At 36.4% G+C, this 27,697-nt stretch overlaps 1 protein-coding gene and 1 non-coding gene across 2 annotated transcripts in view; both read left to right on the forward strand.

Annotated features, from left to right (window-relative positions):
* FCHSD2 (FCH and double SH3 domains 2) overlaps positions 1-27,697 on the forward strand; it is a 295,613-nt gene that overhangs the window by 210,779 nt on the left and 57,137 nt on the right. The window contains 2 exon segments of the mRNA XM_030331955.1: positions 2,208-2,330; positions 13,945-14,040. Of these exon segments, the coding sequence (XP_030187815.1) occupies positions 2,208-2,330; positions 13,945-14,040 (219 nt within the window).
* Positions 18,913-19,016, forward strand: LOC115526700. The gene has a single exon (XR_003972729.1). It is a non-coding gene; the product is annotated as a U6 spliceosomal RNA (small nuclear RNA).

Genomic DNA, 27,697 nt, shown 5'->3' on the forward strand with positions numbered 1-27,697 from the left:
GTTAGGAATTCGTATTCAGACAGTACCAGCAGTCTCCCTTGGGATGTTACATGACTACGTGGAAAGGAATTTTAAGGCATTTGCACTGCCTATATTTAAAGTGCTTGATGGTGCCATCTGGTGGAGTAAGCACTATAGAATGTGCAGCTTTATTACTCAGTGCTTCGGGGATAGGTGTGCATTTTTAAAAAATCAGTGTCATAGTAAAAGTTTAATGGAATAGCCAGACATAAGATGTACAAAGAGTTTATTTACTGTAAAACCTCCATTGAGGATATGATACCAGAACACAAGCAACAAAAGAAAAATAGCTAAATTAGACTTCATCAAAACAAGAACTTTTTGTGCATCAAAGGACGCTATTGAGAAAGTGAAAAGACAGCCCACAAAATAAGAGAATATATTTGGAAGTCATACATCTAATAAAATACATGTATCTGATTATATGAATAACTCTTGCAACCCTACAACAAAAAGGCAAAACAACCCAATTTAAAAACAAGCGAAGGACTTGAGTAGACATTTTTCCAAGGACAGCATACAAATGGCCGGTAAGCCCATGAAAAGATACCCAACATTATTAGTCATTAGAGAAATGCAAGTCAAAACCACAAGGAGATACTGCTTGCATGGCTTGAATAATTTAAAAAAACCAAACAGAAAACAACAAGCATTGATGAGGATGTAGAGAAATTGGAACCTTTATACATGGTTAATGGGGATGTAAAATGGTGCAGCCACCGTGGAAAAGTTTGGCAGTTCCTCAAATAGTTAGACATAGAATTACCATAGGACTCAGCAGTTCCACTGGTAGACATATACCCAGAGAATTGGAAACAGATGTTCAAATAAAAACTTATACATAAATGTTCATAGCAGCATTATCCATAATAGCCAAAAAGTGGAAACAACCCAAATGCCCATCAACCAATGAATGGATACTAAATGTGGTATATCCATATAAAAGAATATTATTCAGTCATAAAAAGAAATGAAATATTAATACATTGATGAACCTTGAAAACATTATGCCTGGTGATAAAGGCAGGCACAAAATGACACGTGTTATATGGTTCCATTTATATGAAATGTCTAGGCAAACCCTTAGAGGTAGAAAGATTAATGGTTGTCAGAGGTGGGGGCGGCGAGGGAGAAATGGGAGTCACCACCTAATGGATATGGGATTTCTTTTGGGGACAGTGCAAATATGCTGGACGTAGATAGTACTGATGGTTACACAACATTGTGAATGTACTAAAAGCCACTGAATTGTATACTTTAAAATAGCTAAAGTGGTGAATTTTATGTTGTGAAAATTTTACCTCAATTTTTAAGACAATTTCCATTGATTGGCAGGACTCCAGAACCTTTTTTTGATTATTGCTATTATTATAGATATATTTTCCCCATAGTTGTTGCTAATATGTATGCTATTTGTTTTACTTTTTTTTTAACCTAAAATTATTTTGTACCTACTTTTGCAACAGTATAGTTACCATAGTTTTTGTTGGTGCCTATATTTCAGTCATTATATGTATCATAGCCTAATTATTTTTCAAATGTTTCGCGTTTTTTTTTCTTTCAATTTCAGTGAATCCTACTCTAAATGCTTAAACAAAGAAGAATGTTTAAAATTCTTTATAGACATTTCATTGGTGTTTCTTCAAAAGTGTATTTCTAAATCACTTTTTTCTAACCATTGCTATTGTGTTTTTTCCTCTGACTGCTCTGTAGTAAGAGTATACTAATTTATAATCCTACCAACAGTGGATGAGGAAAAATGGAGGAGATGATTTGACATGATTGCATGTCTACTCTGTTTCAGGCACTGTGCCTGGATCCTTTCACATCCACAGTTCATTTAACTCCCACACCTACTCTGTTATAAAATGACTACAGTGGTTGATGGCAGTTAATAAACAGATGAACAAAGATTAGAACCCAATAACTTTGTCTCCAAATGTATCCTGTTTCTACAGCTTTACCAATATTGGATTTTATCTTTTTTAGTTCCTATTTATTAGAAAGTTTCAGCATTTTCCCAAGTGATTGTTTACTGATTATAAGTACGTTTATGTAGCAATCTTTATCTTTTGTCCATTTATTATTAATAGATTTTAAACTGAATTTACCTCGTGAACAGTAGGTGTTCTGTATCAAAGCTTTGTCATAATTTTTTTTTGCTTTTGTTTATTACTCTTTTACAGGCTCTTGATGGAAATGTGTATGATCACCTGAAGGATTATTTAATAGCCTTCAGCCGGACTGAGCTAGAGACATGCCAAGCTGTGCAGAACACATTCCAGTTTTTATTAGAAACCTCCAGCAAGGTAAGTTACCTTTAGTGAAATATGTGATGTTATCCATTTTAGAATCTAAAATGTTTTTGCGTACAAACAAAATGAAGTCACCGGTACTTTAGAAGAATGCTTTAAAGGACAAATCTCCTGGAAACACTTTTCCTTCTAACAAAGTTGCATGGTGTTCTTGATGAGTTGGCACAAAGGGGAAAAGGGGAGGTAATGGTACAAGCTAGTGCAGGATATCACTCTGCTGCCATATTGCTTTTGAGATGAAATGATTTGAAGAGTTTTACCTTCGGGGTGCCTGACTGACTCAGTCAGAAGAGCATGTGACTCTTGATCTCAGAGTTGCAAGTTCAAGTCCCACATTAGGTGTAGAGATTACTTAAAAATAAAATCTTTAGGGGCACCTGGGTGGCTCAGTCAGTTGAACCTCTGACTTTGGCTCAGGTCATGATCTCATGGCTTGTGAGTTTGAACCCCACATCGGGCTCTGTGCTGACAGCTCAGAGCCTGGAACCTGCTTCAGATTCTTTGTCTCTCTCTCTCTGCCTCTCCCCTGCTCACGCGCTGTCTCTCTCTTTCGCTGTCTCTCAAATATAAACATTAAAAATTTTTTTAAATAAATAAAATCTTTAAAAGAAAAAAGGGAATTTTACCTTCCACTCAAATAAATTTTGAATGCACTCAACTCATTCATATGGAAGGACAGCAAGGTCATGTGTCAGTGTAAAAAATAATAAAAAGACACAAAAGGGAAGGTAGCATTTTATCACTGATCAAAAAATGAAGGCTTTATCTTGTTTTTTAAAAATTAACCTTAACCTCCTACATGCTGTCATTCATTGATGGTAAATCTTTGTTCAAAAGTGTTAGGATCCAGCAACTTTGCTGGCATGTTCACACTGTGTGCAGAGAAAATAAACAAAATTGCTTTTCTTCAGGATCCTGACAGATTAAAATTTTTTTGCAGCATACAAACTGTCCTTTTGAAGATAAATTGTTCTTATGATTAGTAATTTTTTTATTCTGATACATTAAATGCATAGTAAATGTTTCCCAGCTGAATGCATGCATTTGTAAAACTATATTCATTTTGTAACAGCTATTTTTAAAGATTTCGTTCAATCCTCTTTTTTGGCAGGGGAAGCAGGAACTGGCTTAATACCTTAAGAAATTGCTTGGAAAGGAATCAGGGTTTCTTAAGAAAAGAAGCATAGACTCTTCTTCCTGAGCACCTCCTTATATATTTATTCTTGTTTTCAGTGTACCATGACTCTACTTCTATTTTTAGAAAAACATTTAAAATATTAATTTGGGGGGCACACAGCTGGGTCAGTCAGTGGAGTATGATCTTGGGATCATGAGTTCTAGCCCCATGTAGGGCCTAGAGTTTACTTCAAAAAGATAGGTGGGGCGCCTGGGTGGCGCAGTCGGTTAAGCGTCCGACTTCAGCCAGGTCACGATCTCGCGGTCCGTGAGTTCGAGCCCCGCGTCGGGCTCTGGGCTGATGGCTCAGAGCCTGGAGCCTGTTTCCGATGCTGTGTCTCCCTCTCTCTCTGCCCCTCCCCCGTTCATGCTCTGTCTCTCTCTGTCCCAAAAATAAATAAACGTTGAAAAAAAAAAAATTAAAAAAAAAAAAAAAAGTAGATAGGTAGGTAAGTAGGTAGGTAGGTAGGTAGGTAGATGGATAGAATATTAAGTTGATACAGAAATATAAAAATCACTAGTCTGGTGCTTTGAAATCCTATCATGTTTCTATTTTCCTGGATTTTCTGGATTTTCCAGAATCCAATACAAGATATAGAAGGATTGATGTATAGAAAGTAGGATGGGTAGAAAGATGGGTAATTATATGAAAGCAAATGTAGAAAAATGTTAATTGAAGAATCTAGGTAGTGGGTATATGGGTGTTTGCATATAGTTATTTTTATTTTAAGGTATATGTATTTGAAATTTTCTATAAGAGAATGTTGGGGGAATGAGTCTATAAAAACATCTTGGCTTTGTTCTGTTTGTGGAGCGGTTGATTTTTGAATAGTGATCAAACTGTGTATATTTATTGGCCCATTCAGGCTTCCTGTTCCTTTTTTTAATACATTTTGGTAACTTATACTTTCCTAGACAATAGTCCATTTTATTTATCAAATTTGATGGTATTTGTGTATAAACTTGGGTACTCTATTGTCGTCTTCCTTTCCATTTCTAATATTGTATGTGCTGTGCTTTCTTTCATTTTGATCAAACTTACCAGTCTGTCTTCTTAATCTCCAAGATCCAGCTTTTACTCTACTTCTTCATGTTGTTGCTATTTCCTTAATACCTGCCTTTATATTTATTATTTCTTTCTACTTTATTACAGTTTATGTGCTTATTCTTTTTCAGGCTTCTTTTTCTATTAGATCCTTTGTTTTAGTCTTTCTTGCAAGTAAATCCACTTAAGGCTAAAAATTTCTTTTTCTACTTTAACTGCATTTTATATGTAGGGGCTTTTTGTTGTTTCTACATTCTCCCCCTTGTTAACCCATGAACTGTTTAGAGATGAGTTTTTCCAGTTTTCATTCAGTGGGAGTATTGTAGTGGGGTAACATTTTTCATTTCTAATTTTATTAGAAATTATATTTTATTACATTTATTTTTATCAGAAAGATTGTCCTCTGACAGAATTGTTTAAAATATCTTTTTCTGAAAATAAGTTATGTTGGATACACTACTTTTAGTTTATAAAACAGGTAAATTTAGTCTTAAAGAATAACTAATATTTTACACAACACTTAATTTTCTAGGAGTTTTAAGCACATCCTCTGAGGTTGATATTATCATGCCCGTTATATAGAAGAAAACAGACTCAGGAAGTTTATATGGCTGCCCGAGGTTACATACTCACACATCGCATTTTCCATGCTCTACTACTATACTATATTATCTCTTTAGCTTGTATTATTTCCATAGAAAATGAATTAAAAATATATAAACTGGTTTGGACATAAAGAGATAAGCTTTCATTTTTCTCTGCATTCACTCATATGAATATCTTGCTCCCCAGGGATGAGATAAATGATATCCTCTTCTGTTTATATTGAAAGTAAGAATGATATAACTAGGAGTTGAGCCCTTTGTTCCAAAAACTAGAAGAGCTCATACCTTTAAGTTTTATGCCATGTGCTTTTCTGTTACAAAGAGCTTGTTATGCTATTCTTGTTACACTGCTGAACCCAGCACAGTGATCTGATAACCCAGAGAGAAGTTTGAAAATCTTCAGGTTTTTATTCTACACCATTATTACTTTGTCTTTTTAGGGAGGAGTTTATTCTCCTGCCCCCATCTAAATTGTAACTGTACATATTCTCAAAGATACTTGGGGGGGGGGGAGGGGTAATCCATACTGACACACTGTAGCTATTATCGTGTTCTCTGTATCTTTCATCCTCTGAAGAGAAACACCTGGCCCTAGGAGCTTTTGTTTAAGTTTAATTATTTATGAAGCTTGCTCCTTAATATTTTATGAAATGCTTTGTATATGTAACTGAAGCAGATGTTGTCATAAATATTTTGTCTAGGATAGTAACTCCAAAGGTAGTTCTGGCTTTTATAGTTTGTTCACGTGTGTTTGCTTTCTGTCTGCGTAAGGAGACTCCTACCAATTAGTAACATAGCTTTTTAATTCAGAAAAGAAGTGTTATTCTGTATTTTTTTGGAAATTGACTTGTCCATTATTGCCACTCTTAATACCTTGAAGACTAACCAAAAAGTAAACTTAATAAAATAAAGGGAAAAAAAAACTATTATCATCTCAAAAGAAACAGGGAAAAGAAAAGACACAGGAAAAGCATTTGACAAAATTAAACACTCTTTTATGATAAAAACACAAATTAGAAATAGAAGGGAACTTCCTTAACAGATAAAAGGCATTTATGAAAAACCTACAGTTAACATCGTGCTTAATGGTGAAAATCTGAAAGGTTTCCTTCTAGAGATCAGGAACAAGACAAAGATGCCCATTTTCCCTACTGTACTGGAAGTCCTAGTCAGATCAATTAGTCAAGGAAAAAAGAAGTAGAAGGCATCCATATTGAAAAGGAAGAATGAAATTATCTGTTTTTGCAGATGACATAATTATATATAGAAAATACTATAGAGCCCATGAAAAAAGTACTAGAGCTAATAAATCAATTCAGTGAAATTACAGGTACGAGATCAAAACACAAAAATCAACTATGTTTCTGTACTCCATCAATGAATACACCAAAAGAAAATTAAGACAATTCCAGCTATAATATCTAAAGAATAAAATACCAAGAATAAATTTAAATAAAGGATTCAAAGACTTGTACATTGAGAAACTATAAAACATTGCTGAAAATAATTGAAGAGGACCTAAATAAATGGAAATCATATTTATGGATTGAAAGAGTTCATATTCCCCAAAGCAATCTATAGATTCAATCAATCCCTATCAAAATTCCAATGACCTTTTTTTGCAGAAATGGGAAAGCCTGTCCTCAAATTCATATGGAACTTCCAAGGGGCCCTGAATACCCAAAAACAACATTGAAAAGAAAAAACAAAGCTGAAGGACTCACACTTCCCAATTTCAAAAGTTAATTCAAGATTAATCAAAATAGTGTGGTACTAGCATAAGGATAGACATATATAGACCAATGAAATAGAATTGAGAATCCAGAAATAAGCCCAAACATCTATGGCCAATTGATTTTCAACAAGGTTGCCAAGGCCATTTAGTAAAGAAAGACTACTTTTTTCAACAAAAGACTTGTGCTGAGACAAGATAACCACATGCAAGAGAATGAAGTTGAACCCCTGCCTCACTCCATATACAAAAATTAACTCAAAATGGATCAGTGACCTAAAACTATAGAAGAAAACGTAGAGGTAAATCTTTATGACCTTGGGTTTGGCACCGTGTTCTTAGCTTTGCCATTAAAGCAGAAGCAACCAAAGAAAAAACAGATAATTTGACTTACTCAAATTAAAAGCTTTTGTGCATTGAAGAACATTCTCAAGAATATAGAAAAGACAGGGGTGCCTGGGTACCTCAGTCAGTTAAGTGTCCAACTTCAGCAGAGGTCATGATCTCATGGTTCGTGGGTTCAAGCCCCACATCAGGCTCTGGGTTGACAGCTCAGAGCCTGGATCCTGCTTCAGATTCTGTGTCTCCCTCCCTCTTTCTCTGACCTTCCCTTGCTTGTGTTCTTCCTCTCTCTCAAAAATAAATAAACATTAAAAAAAGATTTAAAAAAGGAGAATATAGAAAAGATAGCCCATAGTGGGGCGCCTGGGTGGCGCAGTCGGTTAAGCGTCTGACTTCAGCCAGGTCACGATCTCGCGGTCCGGGAGTTCGAGCCCCGCGTCAGGCTCTGGGCTGATGGCTCAGAGCCTGGAGCCTGTTTCCGATTCTGTGTCTCCCTCTCTCTCTGCCCCTCCCCCGTTCATGCTCTGTCTCTCTCTGTCCCCAAAATAAATAAACGTTGAAAAAAAAAAAAGATTTAAAAAAGGAGAATATAGAAAAGATAGCCCATAGGATGGGAGAAATTATTTTTTATGATAATTTATTGTCAAATTGGCTTAGATACAACACCCAGTTCTCATCCCAGCAAGTGCCCTCCTCAATGCCCATCACCCATTTTCTTCTCTCCCCCATCCCCCATCAAATCTCAGTTCTCTGTATTTAAGAGTCTCCTATGTTTTGTCCCCCTCCCTGTTTTTATATTAGTTTTGCTTCCCTTCCCTTATGTTCATCTGTTTTGTATCTTAAAGTCCTCATATGAGTGAAGTCATATGATGTTTGTTTTTCTCTAATTTCACTTAGTATAATACCCTCTAGCTCCATCCACATAGTTGCAAACGGCAAGATTTCATTTTTTTTGATTGCCGGCTAATACTCCATTGTATATGTATACCACATCTTCTTTATCTGTTCGTCCATCGATGGACATTTGTGTTCTTTCCATACTTTGGCTATTGTTGATAGTGCTGTTATCAACATTGGGGTGCATGTTCCCCTTCAAAACAGCACACCTGTATCCCTTGGATAAATACCTAGTAGTGCAATTGCTGGGTCATAGGGTAGTTCTATTTTTAATTTTTTGAGGAACCTCCATACTGTTTTCCAGAGTGGCTGCACCAGTTTGCATTCCCACCAGCAGTGCAAAAGAGATCCTCTTTCTCCACATCCTTGCTAACATCTGTTGTTGCCTGAGTTGTTAATGTTAGCCATTCTGACAGGTGTGAGGTGGTATTTCATTGTGGTTTTGGTTTGTATTTCCCTGATGATGAGTGATGTTGAGTATTTTTTCATGTGTTGGTTGGTCATCTGGACGTCTTTTTTGGAGAAGTGTCTATTCATGTCTTTTGCCCATTTCTTCACTGGATTATTTGTTTTTTGAGTGTTGAGTTTGAGAAGTTCTTTATAGATTTTGGATACTAACCCTTTATCTGATATGTCATTTGCAAATATCTTTTCCCATTCTATCAGTTGCCTTTTAGTTTTGCTGATTGTTTCCTTCACTGTGCAGAAGCTTTTTATTTTGATGAGGTCCCAATAATTCATTTTTGCTTTTGTTTCCCTTGCCTCTGGAGATGTGTTGAGTAAGAAGTTGCTGTGGCCAAGGTCAAAGAGGTTTTTGCCTGCTTTCTCCTTGGGGATTTTGATGGCTTCCTGTCTTACATTTAGGTCCTTCATCCATTTTGAGTTTCTTTTTGTGTATGGTGTAAGAAAGTGGTCCAGGTTCATTTTTATGCATGTTGCTGTCCAGTTTTTCCAGCACCACTTGCTGAAGACACTGTCTTTATTCCATTGGATATTCTTTCCTGCTTTGTCAAAGATTAGTTGGCCATATGTTTGTGGGTCCATTTTTGGGTTCTCTACTTTGTTCCATTGATCTGAGTGTCTGTTTTTGTGCCAGTACCACACTGTCTTGATGATTACAGCTTTGTAAAACAGCTTGAAGTCCGGGATCGTGATGCCTCCATCTTTGGTTTTCTTTCTCAAGATTTCTGTGGCTGTTCGGGGTCTTTTCTCATTCCATACAAATGTTCGGATTGTTTGTTCTAGCTCTGTGAAGAATGCTGGTATTATTTTATTAGGGATTGTATTGAGCGTGTAGATTGCTTTGAGTAGTGTGGACATTTTAACAATATTTGTTCTTCCTATCCAGGAACATGGAATATTTTTTCCATTTTTTGGCGTATTCTTCAATTTCTTTCATAAGCTTCCTATAGTTATCAGTGTGTAGATTTTTCACCTCTTAGATTTATTCCTATGTATTTTATGGGTTTTGATGCAGTTGTAAATGGGATCAATTCCTTGATTTCTCTTTCTGTTGCTTGATTATTGGTGTATAGGAATGCACCCGATTTCTGTGCATTGATTTTATATCCTGCGACTTTGCTGAATTCATGGATCAGTTCTAGCAGTTTTTTGGTGGAATCTTTTGGGTTTTCCATATAGAGTATCATGTCATCTGCAAAGAGTGCAAGTTTGACCTCCTCCTGGCTGATTTGGATGCCTTTTATTTCTTTGTGTTGTCTGATTGCTGAGGCTATGATTTCCAATACTGTGTTGAGTAACAGTGACAAGAGTGGACATCCCTGGCTTGTTCCTGACCTTAGGGGGAAAGCTCTCAGTTTTTCCCCATTGAAGATGATATTAGCATTGGGTCTTTCATATATGGCTTTTATGATCTCAAGGTATGCTCCTTCTATCTCTACTTTCTTGAGGGTTTTTATCAAGAAAGGATGCTGTATTTTGTCAGATGCTTTCTCTGCATCTATTGAGAGGATCAAGAAAGGATGCTGTATTTTGTCAGATGCTTTCTCTGCATCTATTGAGAGGATCATGTGGTTTTTGTCCTTTCTTTTATTGATGTGATGAATCATGTTGATTGTTTTGCAGATTTTGAACCAGCCCTGCATCCCAGGTGTAAATCCCACTTGGTCATGGTGAATAATTTTTTTAATGTATTGTTGGATCCAGTTGGCTAGTATCTTGTTGAGGATTTTTGCATCCATGTTCATCAGAAAAACTGGTCTATAGTTCTCCTTTTTAGTGGAGTCTTTGGTTTTGGAATCAAAGTAACGCTGGCTTCATAGAAAGAGTTTGGAAGTTTTCCTTCCATTTCTATTTTTTGGAACAGCTTCAAGAGAATAGTTGTTAACTCTTCTTTAAATGTTTGGTAGAATTCTATTGGAAAGCCATCTATCTGGTCCTGGACTCTTGTTTTTTGGGAGATTTTTAATTAATAATTCGATTTCTTTACTGGTTAAGGGTCTGTTCAAATTTTCTATTTCTTCCTGTTTCAGTTTTGGTAGTGTATATGTTTCTAGGAATTTGTCCATTTCTTCCAGATTGCCCATATTATTGGCACATAATTGCTCATAATATTCCCTTATTATTGTTTATATTTCTGTTATGTTGGTTGTGATCTCCCCTCTTTCATTATTGATTTTATTTATTTGGGTCCTTTCCTTTTTCTATTTGATCAAACTGGCTAGGGGCTTATCAATTTTGTTAATTCTTTCAAAGAACCAGCTTCTGGCTTCATTGATCTGTTCTACTGTTTTTTTAGTTTCGATAGCACTGATTTCTGCTCTAGTCTTTATTATTTCCTGTCTTCTGCTGGTTTTGGGTTTTATTTGCTGTTCTTTTTCCATATCTGTAAGGTGTAAGGTTAGGTTGTATATATGAGATCTTTCTTCCTTCTTTAGGAAGGCCTGGATTGCTATATACTTTCCTCTTATAACCGCCTTTGCTGTCTCCTGGAGGTTTTGAGCTGTGGTGTTATTATTTTCATTGGCTTCCATGTCCTTCTTAATCTCCTCTTTAACTTCTTGGTTAGCCCATTCATTCTATAGTATGATGGTCTTTAGTCTCCAAGTATTTGTTATCTTTCCACATTTTTTCTTGTGGTTGATTTCAAGTTTCGTAGCATTGTGGTCTGAAAATATGCACAGTATGATCTTGATCTTTTTGTACCCCAGTATGTGATCTATTCTGGAAAACGTTCCATGTGCACTGGAGAAGAATGTGTATTCTACTGCTTTAGGATGAAATGTTCTGAATATATCTGTTAAGTCTGTCTGGTCCAGTGTGTCATTCAGAACCATTGTTTCCTTGTTCATTGTCTATTTAGATGATCTATCTATTGCTGTAAGTGGGGTGTTGAAGTCCCCTATTATTATGGTATTCTTATCAATGAGTTTCTTTATATTGTGATTAATTGATTTATATATTTGGGTACCTCCAAATTTGGAGCCTAAATGCTTACAATTCTTAGATCTTCTTGGTGGATAGACCCCTTCCTTAATTATGATATAATGCCCTTCTTCATCTCTTGTTACAGTCTTTATTTTAAAGTCTGGATTGTCTGATATAAGTATGGCTACCCTGGCTTTCTTTTGTTGACCATTAGCATGATAGATGGTTCTCCATTCCCTTACTTTCAATCTGAAGGTGTCTTAGGTCTAAAGTGGGTCTCTTGTAAACAGCATATACATAGATCTTGTTTCCTATCCATTCTGTTATCCTGTGTCTTTTGATTGGGGCATTTAGTCCATTGACATTTAGAGTGAGTACTGAAAGATAAGAATTTATGAGCATTTTTTTTTAAGTTTATTTATTTAGAGAGAGAGACAGCACAAGAGGGGGAGAGTCAGAGAAAGAGAGAGAAAGAGAGCGAATCCTAAGCAGGCTCCACACTGTCAGCTCAGAGCCTGATAAAGGGCTCAAACTCACAAACTGAGAGATCATGAGCTGAGCCAAAATCAGGAGTCAGATGCATAACCAACTGAGCCACCCAGGCGCCCCTGGATGGGTATGTTTTTTAAAAGAGTCCTTGTATTTTAGATATCATATTGAAATATTATGGATTAAGGCATATGTCTGAGACTTGCTTCAGTATAGTTGGGGGTGGAAGAGATAGTTGGATCTATTAATGAAACAAGATTGGGCAGGAGGGGCCATTTTTGGAAGTTGGATGATGGTTACGTGGGGATACATTATACCGTTGTCTCTAGTTTTATATATGTTATAATAAAGTTAAAAATATAAAAAAGGTTGTAACTAGAAGGATGATCCTCTTAACTTTTTTTGCATGATGATTAGTGAGGCTCTTAGGGCTGTGTCAAGAGCTTTCACAGCTTAAAACTGGAATCCAGGAAAAGAAAAAAAACACATTTCCCTTTGAGAAGATGTTTATTCAGCCAGCCTTGCCTGACAAAATTTTCCCAAACTCTGCTCACCCCATCTCACCCCGTCAGTCTGGATTAAATATCATCCTCTTTTGTGTTCTCTAAGTACCCTCTACATACTTCCACGGTGTACTTAACTGTGTATTGTCTGGGTCTCCCACTTTCCAGATTATAAATTCCTTGAAGATATTAACCTTGTGTATTCATCTTTATTCATCTATATTCTCCCCTCATCACTGCATTAAACATTGGGTTTGGTAAGCTCTCTCAATAAATTGCTGAGTGAGCGATAGGGAACTGGATTTGTGCTGGTAAATAAAATGTAAAATATAACCCCCTACTTTCTCCATATTCTCAGTAAACCCTTTTCTGAGGACTACTAAGGTATAGCTACAGAGCTTCTTTAAATTTTTCATATTCTGCCCATCCTCTGGCAGAAGTGCTAATGAAAGATAAGTAAAGGGTAAGTAAGCACTGTAGCAAAATGGAAAATAGGTTTCTGCACAATCAAATGTTGCTGATTTCCATTCATTCCCAGGGTATATAATGCAATGAAGTCTTTTCAGATGGCTTTCTGTACTGTTTTGCTGCATTCTGTGTATCAGAATTACCCTTCTATATGAATTCCTTTTAGTCTGTCTTCTTGGTATGCAATAAGATGGTAGTTAGAATGTAACCTCCTAGGGGCACCTGGCTGACTCAGTCAGTGGAGCATATAACTTTTGATTTGGGGGTTGTAAGTTCAAGCCCCGTCTTGGGTGTATAGAGATTACTTAAAGATTTTTTTAAATCTTAAAAAAAATAATAATAACCACCTAGAAAAGGTGGCAAGAAATACTATAAAAATAATATTTGGTAGGGTTTCTGGCTGGCTCAGTCAGTAGAGCATGCAACTCTTGATCTCAGGGTTGTGAATTCAAGCCCCAGTTTGGGCATGGAGCCTGCTCAAAAAAAATTTTTTTTGAATGCGATTTTGTGCTATATAGAGTGTTATCTAGCAGTTTCCTAGTGGGCGACAATCTCCATATAACAGACTTTAAGAAGTCTACAAAATTTTATAACTGGGAGAGACCTAAGAGACTAATGTGGTTTCCTATTTTCATTCCGCTGCCCCCATTAAAAAGAACAGCTTTTTGTATAATCACTATCTTTTTGCTGTCTTAAAATATTGCATATTATTTAGTCCCAAAATCTGGGCTATTTTCTAAACTAGTACTTTCCATATTTAGACTATTGAGAAAATAGGACATACAAGTAACAACTCTTATCTAAAATGAAAAAAAAATGGATAATTATCATTTTCTTTTGGTCACATAGTGTTGGATGATTTCTCATTTTTGGAAAGCAGCAGAATAAGTCTTAAACTTTAAAATACAATTACTGGATATCTTAACCTTATTAAAGACTTAAAGATACTTTATTTTCTCTTTAGGTCGTACGGGACTATAATCTTCAGCTGTTTTTACAAGAGAATGCTGTATTTCACAAACCCCAGCCCTTCCAGTTCCAACCCTGCGACAGTGATACTGTAAGGGAATTCCAGATTTTCATTCCATTTGTTTAAGCAATGTTTGTGCTCAAATGACTGTTATCCTCGGACTAGACAGAAAAAGCTGAGTGTGTGTCTCCTTAATTTTATAACAAAACTGTGAGTATGCAGAGAAACTGACATTTCTTCTTTCTAAAATGTGACTAAAACCCAGTATCTTTATGCCAGCAACTTAAACAAGGTTAAATTATAAGACACGGTACTGGAAACCTGCAAACTGAACTGAGGGAAGAAGAAAAAGTACTCAATAAAATTTTTTTTTCAATTTAAATATAAATCATACTTTCTATCCATGAAATTCTTCACATGTGCATAGTTCCAAAGAAACCAGTGGTTAAATTTTAACCAGAATAGAATCAATAAACAGAGGAGTGAATATGTGCCTGCAAATATTTTGTTTGGCTTTTAAAAAAATTACAGGCCCTTTATAATTCCTTTCAGATTTCTTAGAATGTCAGAGCATTAACATAAATGCCAAATTGGCAATTTTGAAAAAGCAGACATTAAACATACATTTTATCCTTGAGCTAATGAAAAATGTTTGCCATTATTTAAATTAAAAAAAAAATAGAACCAAAATGCTAATTTGATAACATAAAGAAAGGCAATCAACTTCTACAAGTTGAAAAAGCACATGTTGGCGTATCTAGCACATTCATTCCATGTAGGCAGGCCAAGAGGGAAGTCAAATTTTATTCATAAGGCCTCTTAGTAAACCTAGAATCAGAACCAGGGGAATTTATGATCTCAGAATTTCATGCTATCAGTTTAATAGAAATCTTTGCTGGAGAGATCTTCATTACTTTTCTTACATTTTAAGGAGCCCTGTTAGTGGCTATGTAAAGAAATGTAGGAAATCAGCATTTTTCTCTAGATTGTAACTCTTGCCCTTTATATTAGTGCCCTTTTTATCAATCTGCTTTTGCTTAATCACCCAGTGACGTTGTCCGATAATTTGACTTCTTTAGCTGAAAGGAATAAAGCTGGGCAATAGAAGATATGGGGTATGGACAGGTTCACCAAGCTTGACTTAAAACTGTGACTAATACTAAATTATTTTATCTTTGCCCATTTTCCTCAAAAACTCAGAATAACTGTAGACTCTCGTCTTACTTGTCCAAGGCTCAACTACAATCTGAAATCCTCCTTTGTTTCTAGACACTGTGCTAAATGTTCTTAGCTGTGTGTCCCTGTTAACCTGAAGATTCTAACTATGCTGTTTTCTGTCCTTGTGCAATCTTTACTGGGCAGAGTTTAAAAGCTGCCCAGCTGGTGGATATTGAGCTCTCCCCTGTCAGTGCTCTGAGAATGACCATAGCTGAGGTATATGGGGGGTGTGGGTCAAGGGTGGGGGAGATGGGATGTGTGGGTTTGCATGTTAATGAAGGGTGGGACTGGTATTGGGATTAAGAACGTGTGTGTGTGTGTGTGTGTGTGTGTGTGTGTGTGTGTGTGTGTGTAAGAGGCCACTGAATGCATAAACTGGGGCTTTCCATTTTCCTTAATATAAATTAAGGTTTTCCTTTCCTATTTATAGTGAAAAGATTGAACTTCTCATTTTTCATCTTGTCTGAAGCACCTTAGTTTTCCTCAACAGATGTGCTGGAAAGGATTGTAGAGCTAATCTTGCCTTTATCAAGGAGAAAACTGAAGCCTTTTTTAATATGACCCAGTTCAAATTGCAGTATTTTTCCTGCAAAAGTCCAAACTGTCCAAATGAAAACAGTCACATATTACTGTCAAAGTTAATTAAGACATGAAATGATTGTTACCCCCCACCCCGCCTTTTTTTTGGTTTATCTTTTACTTGCTGTTGAATCGAAATTTCTTGTCATTTTATTTTAATATATGATTTTTTTTAATTTTGTTAACATTTATTTATTTTTGAGACAGAGAGAGAGAGAGAGAGAGAGAGCATGAAGCAGGGAGGGTCAGAGAGAGAGGGAGACACAGAATCTGAGACAGGCTCCAGGCTCCGAGCTGTCAGCACAGAGCCCAACGTGGGGCTCAAACTCACAGACTGCGAGATCATGACCTGAGCTGAAGTCGGACGCTTAACCGACTGAGCCACCCAGGCGCCCCAATATATGATTATTTTGACTTATGCCTTAAAATGATATACCAAAAAAAAAAAAAAACTGAGCAAAATGGTTTTATAAAGACACAATGGTTATGAGTAACAATGATGAGTGGCAAGTTTTGTTTCATGTGACATAATTGCTATCTCATGGTTAACACTGAAAGAATTCCTTGTCTTTATTTCCATATAGAGTTACTGATTTCCAAAGTGTCCTGTCTTTATATCCTCAAATAACATTTTTCAGATGATACCAGTAAGTCAAAAATCCTTTCTAGAAAGAGTGATTTTCACCTTTTTTTGCTGAAAGTTTTTAATGCAAGATTATTCCAAGAAGGATATGAGATGTACCCTAAAATTTCCCTTCCTCCTTCCCCAAAATAGGATGTTCTATGAGGGAGAATTGACAAGTACATATATTAAGACCTCAATTTTGGAGAGTCATTCAGCTGTCAAATGGGTCATGCTTGTGTTAGAGATTCATACAGGTGTCGTACAATGAGAAATCATGGGCTTTGGAGTCAAATCCTAGCTATGCCATTTGCTAGCTGTGCTTACTTTATTTATGTGTTTATATATATTTCACCTCTCTGATTCAGCTTTGTCAGATATAAAATGTTAAAAACTTTACTTGGTTTGAAAATTAAATGAGCTTCTTTAAGCATTTGACTCTATATGCCTAGCATATAGGTGGTACAGAATAAATGTTGACTGTCTTTTCCCCCCCTATCTTTTCTACAAGACAATCATATTTCACTTTTTTAGGTTTTGCCCCTAATTGCTATAGGAAATACCAAAATATCAAATATGGAAGACATTATAAAGATAATGGAATCTTATAACACTTTTGTAATCCTGGCCCCTCTGCTCTTAAGTCCCGTATCGATTGTCCCTTGGGACCTCTGCTCTCCCTTTTTATTCCACAGTGTAGATCTCATCAACCTCTCTGTTAACAGTTTATGAACTTAAAAGGCAATCTGTGTGGAATAAACAACAGCCAGTAGCAAACAATTAGTGTCCATTCTTACTCTTATCATAAGAACATAACTGGTACTTTTCAGTACGTCTGCCCTACATACATCTCAATGTCCCTTCCATTATCAGAACTAGTGATGTGTGCCTTTAAGGACATTTCCTCACATCCTATGAAAAGGACCTCCTATCCTATTTCAGCCTGGGATGGGATGGTATAATACAGGAAACACACATGTCTACATATAAAGACAGAAAAAACCTAAGGAAACTTCTCTCCCAAATTTTCTGGTGAGGATGAGAATACCCTTTCCTGAACTGCAAATAATAAGATCTTCACAGATATCACAAACTGACATTTTTATCAGTGTCACAAATATAAAAAAAAAAAAAAGCTGACAAATTCCTGATATATGATCTTTTCCTGTTATTTTAGCCACTACTTGTGATATTTAATTCTACTGTCTAAAAATTAAAAGTTATAGTAAGGGGCACCTGGGTGGCTCAGTCAGCTGAGTATCCGACTTTGACTCAAGTCGGGATCTCATTGTTTGTGAGTTCAAGCCCTGTATTGGGCTTGCTGCTTTCAACCTATCAGCTCAGAGCCTGCTTCAGATCCTCTGTCCCCCTCCCACTCGTCCCCACTTGTACCCTCTCAAAAATAAATAAAAAATAAGTAAATAAAAGTTATAGTAAGTAAAATAGCCATTTGCTGTAATTTAGGACTTTTGCACATTAAATTTTCACTTAAGTGTGGCATTTTATGCATCTATTAAAAATATGTGCAATATATATAAATCAAACCAACATGCTGTATACCTTAAACTTACACAGTGATGTATGTCAATTATTTCTCAATAAACCAAGAAAAAATAAATATTTACCAAAAATTATCCTTGTCTATACAAGATTATGTGGGATCAATATACCCTACAGGTAAATTACCTGAAAATTCTCATTGTTAATGAGTGGCTTTATCTGCTATTGGAAATCTTACATTGCATATGCAGTGCTATAGCATTGACACCTGAACATGATAGCACTGTGATAGAGAATTTGTGGAAAATCCTACTCGTGGGTAAATAGGTACCATCCTCCTACCTGTATACTGACCACAGTATCCAAAAATGAAAGGCTCCGATTATAGACCTGAGTGTTGCTCTCCAGAAACAGCAGTGCTGGCAGTCAGCTGTTCAGAGGAGGCTGTCCTGTGTTCTTCAAAAAGGACTTACTTGCTCTTTGTTGAAAACCTACCACCTATATAATGAGTCTTGGTGCTTTCTCTGGTTTGGTGCTTTCTCTAACCATCCACATGTATCCAGAGCTTTCCATAGATGCCTTGGTACCGACACTAAGGAGACTGGAACATTCATTTTTTTATCTGGCCTGAGATTATAGCTCTTAAAGCAAAGTCTCTGTGAGAGCTACAAAAATAAAGACATATTCTCATGTGGCTTTTCCAACCAGTCATGCCTCAAGATCTGTTTAGAATGTCAGATACTAGCATTTTTATTGTTTTTCATTTTGCTTTCATGTCATTACTGAAGGGCATGATTGTCTCTTAGAATTACTTTTGGTATTCTAACACCTCTAGTGTGCTTCCCTAAGAGACTGTACACACTCAACCCAGCTATCCAGATGAGTTCCTGCATCTCTTCTAAGCACAAGAGCTGCCATCCAAGTGTAGTCTGCTCCACTTCTTTCCAAGTTGTGCTATATATTTAGAATATGTGGCTTAGAGGGCCACAATCTCTCATCAAAAGTCTTCAGGTCAGGTGTGTTTCAAAAATCAGAATTTTTCGGTGCTTTCAGCAGTACATATACAAAAATTGGGACAGTACAGAGAAGTTTAGCATGGTCCCTGCTCAAGGATGACACACAAATTCATGAAGCGTTCCATATTTTTTAAAAACAAAATATTTTGAATCAATCAATCAATAACATAGGTACCATTTTTAGGATTTTTAGGGGTGCCTGGCAGGCTCAGTTGGTAGAGCATATGACTATTGATATGGGGGCTGTGAGTTTGAGCCTACATTGAGTGTAGAGATTACTTAAAAATAAAATCTTTTTTTTTAATGTTTGTTTATTTTTGAGAGAGAGAGGGAGAGAGAACGCATGTGTGAGCAGGGGAGGGACAGAGAGAGAAGGAGACACAGAATCCGAAGCAGCTCCAGGTTCTGAGCTGTCAGCACAGAGCCTGACACGGGGCCCGAACCCACAAACCATGAAATCATGATCTGAGCTGAAGTTGGATGCTTACCCGACTGAGCCACCCAGGCACCCCAAAAATAAAATCTTTTAAAAAATAAAATAAAAGTAAAATAAAATAAAAATTTTAGGTTTTAGAAGAGTTTTCTGTATATCGTATATTGTATAACACCCTAGCAAGGTATGGGGAAGAACTCCCTGATCAAGCACAGTATTTTTGCAGTAAAACATTTGAATAGGCGTACTAAGTAAAATAAATAAGAATTATAAATAACCTCTCTTCAAGTCAGATTTTGCCCTAAATGAGCTGTGACTCCAAACTTAACTAAAAAGTACAACCTGATTTTCCAAGTATTTTGAATTTCAAAATTATGGGATTGTGAACCTATATAAACACGAGTACTAGAAATACAATAACCTATAAAAATCCAGATGCTTTTTACTTGCAAAAGCCCTTTTCAGAAGAAGTGAAAATTAACTTTATTGAAATAACAGTATATTATTAAATTTCATAAAAAATAAAATGGATTAAATATTTAGCACAATAAATATAAACTAAAAAATACAAGTAGTACAAATCCCTTGAATGAGGGTTAATAACTAGATTGTTCCTGGCACATGACATTGGCTTATCAACCCTAACGTTATCTTTTTTTTTTATTTTTTTTTTAACATTTATTTATTTTTGAAACAGAGAGAGACAGAGCATGAGCAGGGGAGGGGCAGAGAGAGAGAGAGACACAGAATCCGAAGCAGGTTCCAGGCTCTGAGCTGTCAGCACAGAGCCTGATGCGGGGCTCGAACTCACAGACCACGAGATCATGACCTGAGCCGAAGTGGGATGCTTAACTGACTGAGCCACCCAGGCACCCCACGTTATCTTTTTTTGAAATTGGTTTGAAATGCTTGTATTTTACTGTGTTCTTGGTTTTCATTCATCACATATGACCATCTCTTTATCTCTCTTTTGAATGGTTATATTTTGGTAACAGAGTTGAAAAATAATGACAATGTTTCTTGTGTGAAAATCAGCTTATCTGTCCCTACTCACTTGCCCTTCTGAGCATATGCTCTGATAACTTTCTGAACATTGCTGTGTCCCTACGTTAATCTTAAAGTGAACTGAAATATCTTTAAAGTTATTTAATAACTTTATAAATTTGAAAAGACTATTTTAATACTATATTATATAAAAATTGGTAACTTAACGTACAAAACTCAGTTGCATTTCTATACAATAATGAAGCAGCAGAAAGAGAAACCAAGGAATCAATCCCATTTACACTTCCACCAAAAACCATAAAATACCTAGGAATAAACCTAACTGAAGAGGTAAAAGATCTGTATGCTAAAACCTCTAGAAAGCTAATGATGAAAGAAATTGAAGAAGACACAAAGAAATGGAGAAACATTCCATGCTCATGGATTAGAAGAACAAATACTGTTAAAATGTCAATACTACCCAAAGCGATCTATACAGCCAATGCAATCCCTGTCAAAATAACACTAACATTCTTCACAGAGCTAGAACAAACAATTCAAAATTTGTATGAAACCAGAAAAGACCCCAAGTAGCCACAGTAATGTTGAAAAAGGAAGCCAGGGGCACCTGGGTGGCTCAGTTAGTTAAGCATCCAACTTTGGCTCAGGTCACGATCACACGATTTGTGGGTTCAAGCCCTGTCTTGGGCTCTGTGCTGACAGCTCAGAGCCTGGAACCTGCTTTATATTCTGTGTCCCTCTCTCTCTGCCCCTCCCCGGCTTGCACTCTGTCTCTCTCAAAAATAAATAAACATTTTTTAAAAAACTTTTAATGATAAATCAGAAGTTGTGGTTTATATACACAATGGAATACTATGTGGCAATGAGAAAGAATGAAATATGGCCTTTTGTAGCAACGTGGATGGAATTGGAGAGTTTTATGCTAAGTGAAATAAGTCATACAGAGAAAGACAGATACCATATGTTTTCACTCTTATGTGGATCCTGAGAAACTTAACAGAAGACCATAGGGGAGGGGAGGGAAAAAAAAAGTTAGAGAGGGAGGGAGCCAAACCATAAGAGACTCTTAAAAACTGAGAATAAACTGAGGGTTGATGGGAGGTGGGAGGGAGGGGAAAGTGGGTGATGGGCATTGAGGAGGGCACCTGTTGGGATGAGCACTGGGTGTTGTATGGAAACCAGATTGACAATAAATTTCATATTTAAAAAAAAATAATTCAAAAATTTTAATATTGCTAGTCTCTGAAGGCCTTCTTAAACTCATTTGAAATAGTTTGGCTTTTGTTTTTCTAAAAACAAAATGAAATCAGGGGCATCTGGGTGACTCAGTCGGTTAAGTATCAGACTCTTGGTTTTGACTCAGGTCATGATCTCACAGTTCGTAAGTCCAAGCCCCACATCAGGCTCTGGGCTGACAGTGCAGAGCCTGTTTGGGATTCTCTCTCTCTTCCTCTCTCTCTGCCCCTCCCCTGCTAGTGCTATCTCAAAATAAATAAATAAACTTAAAAAAAAAAAAAAAAAAAGGATGTCTTACCTCTAAGTAAATACCTACCCAAAGTTTCATTCAAAGGAAATTTGTATTTTAGGAATGCCTTTTTTCAATATTACTGTCTTTGTCTATTTTATCAATATTAGCATTAACTAAATAGAACAATTATTGGGACATAAGACATATTAGGTCATAAGATAGCAAGGAATCTGAAGTCAACAAGATCTCAATATAAGCTCTAAATTTGCCACTTAATGGCTTTAGGAAAGACACATACCATTTCTAAGCCTAGAATTCCATACCTATAAATTGAGAATCTCTATTAGGATTATTTTGAGAATTAATGAAATAATACATGTAAAGCAGTTAGCAGAGAGCTTAAATATGCAATAAATGGTACCCTTTTAAAAAATTAACTTTATGGTTTTCTAATTATAAAAAAGCATAAAATAGGAAGTTTTCACCTGAACTGTCACTATTCAAAGGTAACCACTGATAGGATTTTGTTAGTAGCCTTCTAAACATTTCTCTGCAGGAACATACTTATGTCGATGTGGACACAGAGCTCTATGTAAATAGACTTATACAGACATGAATTAAACTTTTTTTCTCATTATGTCATGGCTATCTAATATTTGCAGTATCTACAGTTCCTGACCATCTCAGAGATTTGACATCCTGCACCTCCCATCAAATAGTTAAAACAAAAAAATTTTTTTATGTTTATTTTTGAGAGAGAGAGAGAGAGAGAGAGAGAGAGAGAGAGACAAAGTGTAGGCAGGGAAGGGGCAGAGAGAGAGAGGGACACACAGAATCTGAAACAGGCTCCAGCCTCTGAGCTGTCAGCACAGAGCCCAGTGCAGGGCCCGAACCCACAAAATATGAAATCATGACCTGAGCCAAAGTTGGATGTTTAATGGACTGAGCCACCAAGGTGCCCCAAATAGTTTTTATATTGCTCATCCCCAGTGCCTCCTAAGAATTATGTCCTGTCATGAATTTAAAATTACAATTATGTTTTAAGAATGTTTTTTAAATCTTTAAAAATTTATTTATTTTGAGAGAGAGAAAACATGAGCACCAAGCAGGGAGGGGCAAAGAGGGAGAGGGAGAAAGAATCCCAAGCAGGCTTTGCATTGCCAGCACAGTCCAGCACCAGGCTGGATTTCACAAACCATGGGATTATGTATGATCTGAGCCAAAATCAAGAGTTGGATGCTTAACTGACTGAGCCACCCAGGTGCCCCAAATATTTTTTAAAATTTTATAGAGGCCCTTCTACTCTTGGGTTAGGCTAGGCTTTCAGATGATGCTAAGAAGACATTTGGTGCTCAGAGCAGTAGCAGTAGAATAGCAAATCCCTGAATCTTTTTTTTTTTTTTAACATTTATTTATCATTGAGAGGCAGAGCATGAGAGGGGGAGACACAGAATCTGAATCAGCCTCCAGGATCCAGCTGTCAGCACAGAGCCTGACTTGGGGCTTGAACTCACCAACTGAGAGATCATGACCTGAGCCGAAGTCAGACACTTAACTTACTGAGCCACCCAGGTGCCCCTCTCTGAGTCTCTTGCCCAGAGAAACACAGTGTTACCACTGCTTACAGATAAGGCATGAGTCAGTCTGTTATATTAAACTTAATTGCAGCAGTAGTAAGAATCTGAGATTTCATCTCATCTTTAGATGTCTTGATTTTCAGGTGAGAAAGCTAAGGCCTAGAGAGGAGGTGAAATATGCTAGTCAGGATGACACAGCCAGGTCCCTTTGGGGTATAAACATACCATGTAAATGTGTTTGAAGAATAAATGTACTTCAGATTTCAATGGCTACTTTTTAAGGAACACGTAAATTTCATAAAGTAAAAGTTATAAAAATCCCTTAATTTGGAGATCCAAAAAAATTTCCTTCCTCAGTTTTCTATTTTGAATGAATTTTATAGTGGGCATTTAAAGAAGAAAAAGGAATCCTTTTATTGTACAAGGGAGAGAAGGATCTCAATCTTAAGTCCACTTTGAGAACCTACATTAAAATACATGACACTTAATAAATTAGTTCTCTTTCTTCTTCTGTTCTTCCGTATACAAAATAATCTTTCTTTTATCAGTTAGGAACTGATTCTAATGTATGTTTATGTCTGGTAATCTCTTTAAGCACCATTCCAATAATCTGGTGGCCTCACTTTAGAATAAAGGCATTAGGTTTTATTTGTTTAGCCAAATTTAACTGAGGGTTCAAGTCCTCAAATTGCCTAAAGACAAATGGGAAACATACATGCCAGCAGTCACAGTATAATGTGATATTTGCCTGACAGTAGCCACTCAGTAAATGTCTGACAAGTGAATAGGGGCACCTGGATCACTGAGTCGGTTAATCATCCAACTCTTGATTTCATCTCAGGTCATGATCTCTCAGTTGTGAGATTAAGCCCCGTGTTGGCTTCGGTGCTTTCTGAGCATGGAGAGATTTTCTCTCTCCTTCTCCCTCTGTCCTTCTGTATGCACACGCATGCATGTTCTCTCTCTCAAAAAAAAAAATAGGTAAATAAATGTCTAACAAATGAATAAATTAATATAATGGAAAAATGTTAAAAAATGAAGGACCCCCTGAGTCTTTCTGCAAAGTCAGGGAATGTTTCACAGAGAACATAGCACTTGAACTGAGATTTGAAGACTGATACAAAAAACAATAAGGAAGCTATATTATCTGGAGGGAACAGCATAGGCTTGTTTTTAGATTTACATTTATTTCCCAGGAAAAGACCTATTTGCTTTTGTAATTTTTTTTTTTTTTTTACTAAAACTTCTATGATTTCTAAAATCTAATGTTTCTGAAGATCTCAAGGATCACATTTACTGGACCTAACTTATCAAAAACCCAATCTGACAAATGACAAATGAAAAACTACCTACCCTATACTTAAAAATTGATAGGAAAGTCCTTTTACAGCATTTCTCTTCAGTTTATAATTTATTTGAATTATTTTTGTGCCACTATTTTTCTGAGAATTGTGATATTGTTATTTATGTCTCTTTAAAAATAATCAAGTTCGGGGCGCCTGGGTGGCGCAGTCGGTTAAGCGTCCGACTTCAGCCAGGTCACGATCTCGCGGTCCGTGAGTTCGGGCCCCGCGTCGGGCTCCGGGCTGATGGCTCGGAGCCTGGAGCCTGTTTCCGATTCTGTGTCTCCCTCTCTCTCTGCCCCTCCCCCGTTCATGCTCTGTCTCTCTCTGTCCCAAAATTAAATAAATGTTGAAAAAAAAAAAATTTTAAAAATAATCAAGTTCAACAAGTGAATTTTTTCAGAGCTAGGCTACAGTATTGTTTGGCACATAATTTTTAAGTTCTCATATTCTGCTTCAGGAAGATAACAATGCTCTTGAAATATTTGTGTTTAATAGCTTATATATGTTATTCTTGTATGTTTCAACTACATTTTTAAGAGGTAAAGGAAAAATGTTAAAAGAATGAACTAAAGATTAAATTAGCTAACATTTCAAAAAGAAGCAGTCACTAGCAGTCTCTTTGGTAGAATCAACCACTGCTAACACCACCATCTGATCGACACTGGATCCTGATATATATCAATCTCAGATGATAGCGGTGGCAGTAGAACATTTCTCTGTGTATTGTTTAACACCCTGGGACGTGTTTGCCGTGTATGAAATTCCCATTTGCCTAGACCTGAGTTGTAGGTTGCTTCCATTTGTCTTTCCATGGCTTGATTGTAAAATTCATGAAAAAAAATTAATCTGAATTTGAACTATAAACTCTTATCTCCCAATCAGTGGCATTTGTTGTGTGTCCTGACCATTGGGCACTCCTGTCTGAGTAATAGTAAACCCAAAGAGAAAGGGGGGAAAAACCCATCTTTGCTTCCCCAGCTCTTAAGCACGGGAAATATTCCATTAAAAGGCACAAATTATATGTGGACAGGTAGGTCTATGGCCTTATCTGCAACTAGCACATTTAAACCCATTTACCTATTCCTAAAATGTTGCTCAGTAATGAAAATCCAATTTCTCCATCAACTGTCTCCTTTCTCATCTGATCTACTTCCTAGAAGTTCATTCACTTTGAGATCTGCCTTGATCTTTCAACATATCTTCAGTCTTATTTCTGATTCACTTACTGGGCTAGCAAGAACCTAGAAATTATTTGGAATTTCTTGTTAACAGTAATGAGATTTTGTTTTAAGTAATTTTCACGTGGGTCTTTAGCATTAACAATTACCATTTATAGGATACTTTATATGTACTATAAGAGAATATTCATAATATGAACTCATTTATCTTTTTTAAAATTTTTTTTCAACGTTTTTTATTTATTTTCGGGACAGAGAGAGACAGAGCATGAACGGGGGAGGGGCAGAGAAAGAGGGAGACGCAGAATCGGAAACAGGCTCCAGGCTCCGAGCCATCAGCCCAGAGCCTGACGCGGGGCTCAAACTCACGGACCGCAAGATCGTGACCTGGCTGAAGTCAGATGCTTAACCAACTGCGCCACCCAGGCGCCCCTGAACTCATTTATCTTAATAACCCTTATGAAATAGGCATTTTTACCAATATTCAGATGTAAGTAAGACTTAGATTAATAACATGCCCAAGATCATAAAGCTAACAAATAGCTTAGAGAGGATTAAAACTAAGTCTGTCTGACTTAAAAACCTAAACCTGGGCTCTTGAAAATACACATTTCTGGCATTCCATTTATACATTAGATTCCTCTGACTAATGTAGGCTGCACTTGAAGTCTGCATCCAGGGATTAACATTTTAACCCTGATTTCTGAGGATGGATTAAAATTTAAATTTCTAGATCCTTTTACAAAGCAAAATATAATAATAAAGGTGATTCCCAGATTCCTAATAGCCCAAAGAATGAATCAGAATATAAAATGTATGGGAATGCAAGCTGGTGCAACCACTCTGGAAAATAGTATGGAGGTTCCTCAGAAAATTAAAAGTAGAACTGCCCTATGACCCAGAAATTGCACTACTAGGTATTTATCCAAGGCATACAGGTGTGCTGTTTTGAAGGGACATATGCATCCCCATGTTTATAGCAGCACTATCAACAATAGCCAAAGTATGGAAAGAGCCCAAATGTCCATTGATGGATGAATGGACAAAGAAGATGTGGTGTGTATATATATATAAACACACACACACAATGAGTATTACTTGGCAAACAAAAAGAATGAAATCTTGCCATTTACAACTACATGGTTGGAACTGGAGGGTATTATGCTAAGCAAAATTAGAGAAAGACAAATATATGACTTCACTCATATGAGGACTTTAAGAGACAAAACAGATGAACATAAGGGAAGGGAAACAAAAATAATATAAAAAGAAGGAGGGGGACAAAACATAAGAGACTCTGAAATATGGAGGACAAACAGAGGGTTACTGGAGGGGTTGTGGGGGGGGTGGACTAAATGGGTAAGGGGCATTAAGGAATCTAGTCCTGAAATCATTGTTGCACTATATGCTAATTTGGATATAAATTTTAAAAAATTAAAAAAGTAAAAGAAAGAATATAACATGTAATTGTGAAGTTGCTTAGATTTTGATTTTGATTCTTTTCCTCTATTTCAATGCATTTATCATTGTATAATCTAGCTTTAACTGAAATGTCTGCATAGAGTAAAAGTTTTTCACCCTTGCCTACAATCCTCCCAACAGAAATACTGTTTTAATCCAGTTTAACAAATTCTCCTTTACCAATTTTGAGCTTTGTAGCCTTAGAAAAGTCAGTTTTCTAAAATCTATCCACTGTAAATTTTGCTTCTATTAAAATCCTCTTTGGATAATTCATATTTAAGAAATTGTTTGCTTTCCCAATTTTACATTTTTTCATGGGTTCTTAAGAATTTAGGGGAAATTGA

Source organism: Lynx canadensis, chromosome D1, assembly GCF_007474595.2.
Source record: "Lynx canadensis isolate LIC74 chromosome D1, mLynCan4.pri.v2, whole genome shotgun sequence".
In the NCBI taxonomy this organism is placed as follows: Eukaryota; Metazoa; Chordata; class Mammalia; order Carnivora; family Felidae; genus Lynx; species Lynx canadensis.